General features: G+C 30.5%; 1 protein-coding gene across 6 annotated transcripts in view; it reads left to right on the forward strand.

Moving 5' to 3' along the window:
• The window catches only part of ATRX (ATRX, chromatin remodeler), a 261,938-nt gene that overhangs the window by 125,755 nt on the left and 125,956 nt on the right, over window positions 1-10,227 (forward strand). For all 6 annotated transcript variants that reach the window (XM_015588100.2, XM_015588104.2, XM_015588103.2 and 3 more), the window contains 2 exons: window positions 2,857-2,959; window positions 4,247-4,465. In XM_015588100.2, the coding sequence (XP_015443586.1) occupies window positions 2,857-2,959; window positions 4,247-4,465 (322 nt within the window). The remainder of the gene's footprint in view (window positions 1-2,856; window positions 2,960-4,246; window positions 4,466-10,227) is intronic.

A 10,227-nucleotide genomic window follows, 5' to 3' on the forward strand; every position in this document is an offset into this window, starting at 1 on the left:
AAGAGAAGAGCTATGGAGAGACGGCCCTGTGGTTTCTGCATGAAAACAGTAGCTGGTGGTGCCTGGACCTACAACACCACTTCTGCTGTCACAGTAAAGTCTGCCATCAGAAGACTGAAGAAATTGAAAGACCAGTAGATGTTCCACAATTTGAAATATTGCTAGCCTATAATAAATGGGTTAATTTATGTAACAACAACAACAACAAAAAAAGTGATGAAAGTGGGCATCCTTGTCTTATTCCTGAACTTAAAGAAAATGCTTTTAGCATTTCCCCATTGCATATGATACTAGCTATAGGTTTGTCATGCATGGTTTTTATTACGTTGAGGTATGCTTCCTCCATTTCCACTTTGCTGAGAGGTTTTATTATAAATGGATGTTGGATTTTGTCAAACACTTCTACATCTGTTGATATGATCATATAATTTTTATCCTTCATTTTATTTATGTGGTGGATCATGTTAAATGACTTGCAGATAAAGAACCAGCCTTGCATCCCAGAATTAAATCTCACTTGATTATAGAGTATGATCTTTATAATGCATTTCTGAATTCAGTTTGCTAATATTTTATTGAGGATTTTTGCATGTATGTTCATTAAGGATATTGATCTTTTTTCTTTTTATCTTTAATGTCTTTTCTCTGGTTTTGGAATCAGGATAATGGTGTCCTTGTAAAATGAGCTGAGGAACCTTCATTTCTCTTTAATTTTTGGAACAGTATGAAAATGATATGTGTTAATTCTTTGAACGTTTGGTAAAGTTCACCTGTGAAGCCATGTGATCCAGAACTTTTGTGTGTTGGGAGATTTTTGATTATCAATTCGATTTTGTATGTAGAAATCAGCTTTTTCAGATATTGTTTATTCTTGTTTCAATCTTGAAGATAGTATGTTTCCAGAAATTTATCCGTTTCTTCCAAATTGTTTAATTTGTTTACACATAATTAATTACTCATAGTATTTTCTTATGAACTTTTGAATTTCTGTGCAGTCAGTTGTAACTTCTTTTTATTTTCTGATTTTAAAATTTTGAGTCCTCTCTCTCAATGAGTCTGGTTAAAGATTTATCGATTTTGTTTATCTTTTCAAAAGACTAGTTTTCAGTTTCATTGATATTTACTATTTTTCATTTATTTCCATTATTATTTCATTATCTTTATTATTTCACTTCTTCTAGTGACACTAGGCATTGTTTCTTCTTCCTTTTTTATTTCCTTTATGTATAAGGTGAGATTGTTTTAAGATTTTTGTTAGTTTCTTTTTTTTTTTAAATTAAGTTTATTGGAGTAACATTGGTTAATATAATTATATAGTTTTCAGGTGTACATTATAATTTGACATCTGTACATTCTATTGTGTGTTTACCACGCAAAGTCCAGTTTCTTTCAGCTACCATATATTGGGTAGTTACCCTCAAAACATGAAAATATATATCTGCAAAATATATGCACCCTGATGTTCATAGAAGCTTCATTTATGGTGGCCAAGACATGGAAGCAACCAAAGTATCCTACAATAGATGATTGGCTAAGGAAGCTGTGGTACATATATACAATGGAATATTACTCAGCCATAAAATGAAATAATGCCATTTGCAACTACATGGATAGACCTCAAGATAATAATGCTAAGAGAAATAAGTCAGACAGGAAAAGTTGAAAACCTCATGATTTTACTCACGTGGGATATAAAACTGAAAGCAAACAAATAAACATGACAAACTAACAGAGATTCATGGCCATAGATAGTAGAAGTGGTTACCAGAGGGAAGTGAGGGAGGGGAGAGGAGACATTGTTAGGGATAAAAGAGGGTCAAATATTTTGTGAGGGAAGGAAATTTAGCTATGGGTGGTTAATACACAATATAATATACATATGATGTATTGTTGAATGATACAGTTGAATCTTATTTGATTAACCAATGTCACCTCAATAATTTTAATTAAAAAATTTTGCATGCTCACAAGTATAGAATTACAGAAATGTTTTTATTATAACACTTATAATAATATATATACATGCGTATACATATGTACATATTTACGATGCATGAGTATGTATTCACATTTTTATGATTATTTCCTTAGAGTAAATTTCTTAAAGTGACATTGGTCAAAGTTATGCAGTTTTAAGACTTGTACATATTTTCAAACTCTTATAGAAGTCTCTTTTAACAATAGCATTTGGGGCTTTTGATCCACTTTGAGTTAATTTTTGCATATGGTGCAAGACAGGGGTCTAACTTCATTCTTTTGAATGTGCACATACAGTTGTCTCACACAATTTATTCTGAAGACTCTTTTCCTTATTGAATTTTCTTGACGCACTTGTGGAAAATCATTTGACCATAAATGTAATGTTTTGTTTGTGGACATTGATTTCTTTCCCATTAATCTGTGTGTCTGTCCTTTATGCCTGAAACATATTGTCTGGATTAATGTAACTTGGTGTAGCAGTTTCTAATCCCAGAAGACGTTTTCTCAGCAAAAGTTGTTGTTACTGTTTTGTTTTTAATTTATGTGAGCTGATAGAAAATAGTATCCAAATTTTAAAATGTTTTTTTTAAAGAGATGGTGAATATGTTTATGTGTATATTGGCCATTTATATTTTTAAAGCTCCTCCATCCGTCTTGTTACTCATGCCAGATCTCTTCTTTGAGTAACTTAAAATGTTGATCATTGGATTAAAATTGAGGCTATCCTCTTTAACCTAGTGAAGATATTTTGCTTTTTCTTTTCTTCTAACTTTTTTAGGAATGTACACAAAGCTAAAGCAGTTCTAAAATAGTAAATAATTCATTTAAGGCAATTCATCATGAAGTATTTTATTTTGTATTTTCAATGTTCTTTAGGTCTGCAAAAAAAGCAGAATTGGAAGAAAATCAGCGGAGTTATAAACAGAAAAAGAAAAGGCGACGCATTAAGGTTCAAGAAGATTCATCCAGTGAAAACAAGGTAATAATGACATTTACCGTGTGCTTGAATTTTAACTGGTACAGTAGACCAAAGTAGCTATGTTATTACCTCTTCTTTATTCCATTCATTCTTCAAATTTTACTGGTTTATTTACTTATTACACTTTTGTGGAAGGATTGACTTAGTGAATGTATAAATATGCAGAAGTATTAATTTTGACATAAAATTTTTTCTGTTTCCTAACTAAATGTAATGAAAATTTTAAGTTGTTCTAATTCATTATTTTATATTCCGAGAGCTATAGAATTGATGTGAAGTGTTCTATTTTCTGAAGACATAAAACATTTTATCCCAAATAACAATTCATATGGAATAAATTTCTTCTAGCAATGAAGTTAGCCAATTTGAGTTTCTTATGTATAAACAGAATTATGTAAAATAAAAGTTCTCTATAATATGTTTTATTCTGTCAATACTATTCTTTTGGGAGGGTTCATTTTTTTAAAAGAACCCCTTTATCATTTTTAAGTGTACAGTTCAGTGGCCTTATTTACATTCACAGTTGGAAACTCTGTACCCATTAAACAGTAACTCCCCATTCTCGACTACTCCCAGACCCTCATAACCTCTATTCTAATTTCTATGCCTATGAATTTTCCTATTTTTAGGTAGCTCATATAAGTGGAGTCATATAATATTTGTCAGTTTGTGTTTGACTTATGCTACTGACATAATGTTTTCATCCATTATTGTAGTACGTATCAGAATTTTCTTAGTCTGGATAATATTCCATTGTATGTGTATATCAAATTGTGTTATTCGTTTATCTGTTGATGGACATTTGGGTTGTTTCCATCGCTGGCTATTTTGAATAATGCTGTTAACATGGGTGTACAAATAACCTCTTTGAGTCCCTGCTTTTAATTCTTTCGGTTATAACTTGAGAAGTGGTTTAACTTTTTTGTTTGACTTTTTTGAGGAATGGTCACACTCTTTTCCCAATGTATCAGGCTTCCAGTTTCACTACATCTTCACCAATGCTTGTTTTCTGTTTGTTTTTTTAAAAATAGCCATCCTAACAGTATCTCATTTGTGATTTTTATTTAAAGTTTCCTAATGGCTAATCATGTTGAGCATCTATTCATGTGCTTATTGAACATTTCTATATCTTCCTTAGAGAAAAGTCTATTCTGTCCCTTGCCCTATTTTTGGTTTGTTTGTTTTCAGTATGTTTCCACCTTTTCTTGGTATATTATTTATTTGAATATGAAATGGATAAATTAGGCAATTTTGTTGTATTTACCTCTAATTGTTTAATTTCCATAGAGTAATTCTGAAGGAGATAAAGAAGACGAGGAAGAGGAAGAGGAAGAAGAAGAAGATGAAAATGATGATTCCAAGTCTCCTGGAAAAGGCAGAAAGAAAATTCGAAAGATTCTTAAAGATGATAAACTAAGAACAGAAACACAAAATGCTCTTAAGGAAGAGGAAGAGAGGCGAAAACGTATTGCAGAGAGGGAACGTGAGCGAGAGAAATTGAGAGAGGTAAACCAATTTTTATTTATGATTTATTTTTAACATATGACTTTCACAGATTCATAGATGCATTTCAGTATTTTATAAATAGAATGTTGTAATCAACCACAGATTTTTAGTGACAGTTGCTTTTCTCTACTAGCAGTATTTCATGCAACTTAAAAATCGTCATTAGGCTATGTTAATAGAATTAAGTACTTGGGAAGAGTTGAGATTCACCAACATGATTGTGTTTATCTTGGGTAGAAAAACGTTTTAAAATTATTGCTTAAATCCATAAAGGATTTCAATTTTTAAATAAACTTTTTATTGTAAAAATTTGCAAGCACATGTATAGATGGAGGGAATAATATTATAAATCTCTTTGTACCCGTTACCCAGTTTCAACAGTTACCAACACATAGCCAATTTTGTTTCATCTATTTTCTTACCTTCAGATTATTTTGTTGAAGTCTCAGAAATCATATCATTCTCTCTATATATAATTCGTAATGTCTAAAGATAAAGACCATTTAAACATTGCTACAGTACCATTATTATACGAAAAAACAATAAATCCATATAATCAAATATCTAATTATTTAGAATTCCTTCATTTTCCTGACATTGTGTAATGGTTTCTAAAAATAGTTGGTGTGAAGCATAAGCCTAGGAAGGACTCAATACATGTTATGTTGCATTTGGATGCTATGTCTCTTAAGTCTATTTTAATCTGAAGTTTTCCTTCACATCCTCTTTTTTCCTTATAGTACATTTATTTAAGAAACTAGATTATTTGTTTAAAGTTTCCTATATTCTGAGTTTTGCTGGTTGCATCCCTTTGTTGTATTTTCATTGACTCCTGTATGTCTTATAACCTGTTAATTGAATATAGAGGCCTGATCAGATTTAGATTCAGTTATTTTTATTTTTTTTTTGGCAAAAATACTTGAGTGGTAATATATACTTCCTCTTGCATCTCACATAGAGATATTTTAAATCTGGTTGTCTCTTTCTGCGATGTCAATTTCTTTTAAAAAATTTAAACAACAATTTGGTAAATAGACGTTAAGCTCCTATATTATTGTTTTATTCTGATTTCTGTTAGTATACATGCATGTGTTTCACATGACTGCAGTCACTATATGGTACATGCTGTATCTTCCTCTGCCTTTTATTTCAGACAGTTTGAATGCGTATTAACATATTCCATGTACTTTTGTTTATCATCCTTATTTTTTAATTAAATTTTAATGTTTATTAAATTGAATAGGTATGCTTTGTTAAAATCTAATATTACTCTACAGCTATATTGAAAAAATAACAATTTTCTGTTTTACCTGAACTCTACTGAGAGGTAACTACTCTCAGTTCTTTTAGTTCTTTGCTTTTACCTGTATGTTTCTTCATTTCTCCTTCCATTATTATGGAAGTTATGGAGTTAGCTCTCATATACTACCCACCAAAGGTAGAGTTTCCTCTTTGCATTCTCTCAGTGTGATTATATCACATTCATTTCTTTTTTTTTTTTCTTTTTCATTTCTGGTTAAATCATTAGTCAGTTTTTGTATCAGTATAACTATGTAAATATTCACAGCAGGGCTACATAGTGAATACTGCATGTGTATCTCACACACATATGCACGAGTATGTACCCATATTGTGTAATGATTACTTTCCTTCATATATACATTTTGTTTGCTTTTCCTAGAGTTAATAATGTTTCAGGTTTTATTCTCTATACTTATGATGAATTCATTTTCCATCTTTCCAGCAAAAACCTAAAATTCCTCAATAACTTCAAACACATCAGGTAACTAATCAGTTCTAGTATTTTTCTTTGAAATGCAACTGATGGAACCTTGTTTTCCTACTCTATTCTGGTTAGCTTCTACTTGGACTTCATCTGTTTTCACTATTCTGAGAATTCCCTCTTGTTCTCTGGATCTTTATTTTCCCATGTACTTTACTTCCAGGAATTTTCGAAGTTGGGTAATTACTTGACTTTAATGAATTAATTTGGTTATTTGGTCTAATTGTTCCTTCTTTAGCCTTTCAACCAATTCTGCTCTTATTATTCACCTCTCCATAACTATTTTTGTTAACTGGTACCTCCTATTCCTGAACCTTGTGAAGAATATCAATTCTTGTTGGTTTTCTTCTCTATAGATACTTAAGTTTCAGTTTTCTGTAATCTGTTATATCATGTGCCTTCTAGCTTTCACAAATTTGTTGACATTTCATTTCTGCCAGGAACTTCCTCTTCTTTTGTACTTATGTGATTATAACATTTTTTGTTCTTTCATGTAATTTTAGTAAAAAAGTACATTCAATCCACCATTTTTCGCTACTCTAAATGGTTTAACCTAAGTAAACTTTCTCAAGAAATTTAATATAGTTGTGTAGCTACCAATTATGTTATATATTTCCCATACCAAGTTTATGATCAGAGCTTTATCAATGGTATTTCCATGTAGACATTACCATAATTAAGATGTAGAAAACTTTGATCATACCTTCTGGTCAGTCTCAAACCTACATCCCTAGCTGCAGGGAACCAGTGGTCTACTTTTTATCACTATAGATTAGATTTGTCTATTTCAAAGATTTATAGAAGTGAAATGCAGTATGTTCTTATGTAATAGTTTTCAGAGTAATAATTTTTAGTTTCATCCATGTTTGCGTGTACCAAATAGTTCATTGTTTTTATTATTGAGTACTATTCCATTGTGTGGATAAACCACAATTTGTTTATCCATTCACTTGTTGATGGACACTTGGGTTATTTTTGGCTTATGACCAAGATATTATAAAAGTTTCTGTCTGTGTGAAAATATGTTTTCATTTTTCTTGGAAACGTAGTAGTATTACTGGGCCATATGGTATGTACATAGTTAAATTTAATTTCAAATTCCCTTTGTTCATTGCTGGTATATAGGAAAGCAGTTAGTTTTTGTATATTAACCTTATATCTTGCAGCCTTCCTGTAATCACTTAGTTCCAGAACTTTTTAGTTAATTCTTTTGGATTTTCTACATAGAAGATAATTTCATCTGCAAACAAAGACAGTTTTATTTCTTCCTTCTCAATCCATGTACCTTTTATGTCCTTTTCTTGTCTTATTACATTAGCTAGAATTTCTAGTATGATGTTGAAAAGGAATGATTAGAGGGGACATTCTTACCTTACAGTTTCTCACCATTAAGTATGATGTTAGCTGCAGGTCTCTAATAATCTTTATCAAGTTGAGGAAGTTCCCTTCTATTCTTAGTTTACCGAGAATTTTTATCATGAAAGGGTGTTGGATTTTGTCAGATGCGTTTTCTGCATCTATTGATATAACATGTGATTTTTTAAGCCTGTTGATGTGAAGGGACTATAGTAATTTTTGAATGTTGAACCAGGCTTCCATTCCTGGGATAAATCCCATTTGGTCGTTTGTATAATTCTTTTTATATATTTTTGGATTTGATTTGCTAATGTTTTGTTGAGAATTTTTGCATATGTTCATGAGAGATATCAGTCTGTAGTTTTCTTGTAGTATCTTTGTCTGGTTTTGGTATTAGAGTAATGCTGAAAGTACTTCTGCTTTATCATCTGAGAGAGATTGTAGAGAATTGGTATAATTTCTTCCTTAGATGTTTGGTAGAATTCACCAATGAACCCATATGACCTGGTGCTTTCTGCTTTGGAAGTTTATTAATTAATTGATTCAATTTCATGTATGTGTGTGTGTTTGCGTGTGTTTAACACTATAATAAACTGTAAAATTGTTTTCCAATGAGGCTGCAACATTTTGAATTTCTACCATCAATGTATGGGGAGTTCCAATTTCTCCATATCCTTAGTAACATTAGTTATTGTAAGCTTTTAAAATTTTAGCCATTTTAATAGATGTGTACTGGTATTTTGTTGTTATTTTAATTTCTGTTTCTCTGATAACTAATGATGTTAAACATCCTTTCATGTGCTAAATGGCCATTTGTATATCCTTGTAATATGTTCATTTACATCATTGGCTGTTTTCGTGGGACGTATTTGTATTTATTTAGCAGTGATAGTTATTTGTATATTTTGTATACAAGTCCTTTTTCATGTCTAGGTATTGTACAGTATTTTCTTCCTTCGTGCCTTTTAAAAAATTTTAATGGTGTCTTTCAAAAAGCAGAATTTAGGAATTCTGATGAAATCCTGTTCATCAGTTTTGTGTGTGTGTGTGTGTGTGTGTGTGTGTGTGTGTGTGTGTCCTGTTTTAAGTGATCTTGGTTTACTCAAGGTTGCAAATTCATTTTTTTATACGATTTCTTCTAAAAGTTATGAAATTTTCACTTTTAAGTTTAAATTTATGATCCCTTTGGTGTTAATTTGAGCAAATAATATATGAGGTATGGGTAAAATTTCATGTTTTTTCCTGTATAAACAGTTATTCTAGCACCATTGGTTGAAAAGACTTGTTTCTCCATTGAATTACATTCACATTTTTGTCAAAAATCAATTGATCATATAATTATGAGTTAATAGATATACGTGTCTATCAAGCTAATACACTGTCTTGGTTACTGTAATCTGATACTTTATAGTAAGACTTAAAATCAGATACTATAACTACTAAAACTTTGTTTCAGTTTTTCAGATTTATTTTGAATATTCTTAGTTATTTTCATTTCTGTATAAATTTTAGTATGATTTTGTTGATTTTTACAAGAGTCTTCCTGGAACTTTTATTTAGATTCTGTTGGATCTTTACATCAGTGATATTTTAACAGTATTTTGTCTAATGTTACATCAATATAATATATTTCTCCATTTATTTAGTTCTCCTTTTATTTCTCTTAGCAGTATTTTGTAGTTCTCACTGTACAAATCTAGTACATATTTTGCTAAATTTATCCCTAAGTAGTTAACGTTTTCCGATGTTATGTCAAATGAAATTTCAAGGATTTAATGACCTTTTGGTCTGTGACCTTGCTAAATTCTCTTACTAGTTCTAGTAGCTTTTTTTGTAGATTCATGAGGATTTTCTACATATAGTCATTTTAATTTTACATAAAAACCATTTTAGTAATTTTAAATATATTATTTCTGTTTCGTAATTATAAATGAATGTTTAATTTCTTCAAATGCAATTTTACTTTTAATATATATTTTTAAATTACAGTTGGCATATGATATTAGTTTCAGTTATACAACATGGTTATTAGACATTTATGTAATTTACAAAATGATAGTACCCTGATAAATCTAAGTACCCATCTGACACTGTACATAGTTATTACAATATTATTGACTATATTTCTTATGCTATGCTTTATATCCCCATAGCTATTTTGTAACTACCAATTTGTACTTTTTTTTCTAATTTTTTAAATTTTAATTAGTTTCAAGTATACCATATATTGGATAGACATCTATATAGTTAGTAAAATGGTCCCCTGAATTGCTCCCTCCTTTGCCTGACCCTCCACTTAGCCAGTGTATTAATGCTAATTGCATTCCCTATGCCGTGCAGCTACTAATTTGTACTTCTTTAACCCTTTACCCCATTCTACCAGTCCCCCAAATCCCCCTTCCCTCTGTCCATCACCAAATTGTCCACTATATTTGTGAGTCTGTTTTTCATTGGTTTGTTCTTTTTATTCCTTAAATTCTGTAAGTGAAATCATATAGTATTTATCTTTCTCTATCTGACTTATTTCTGTCAGCATAATAACCTCTAGGCCTATCTATGTAGTTGCAAATGGTAGGATTTTATTTTTTTAATGGCTGAACAAAATTCTATTGTATATATGACC

Source organism: Pteropus alecto, unplaced genomic scaffold, assembly GCF_000325575.1.
Source record: "Pteropus alecto unplaced genomic scaffold, ASM32557v1 scaffold374, whole genome shotgun sequence".
Lineage (NCBI taxonomy): Eukaryota > Metazoa > Chordata > Mammalia > Chiroptera > Pteropodidae > Pteropus > Pteropus alecto.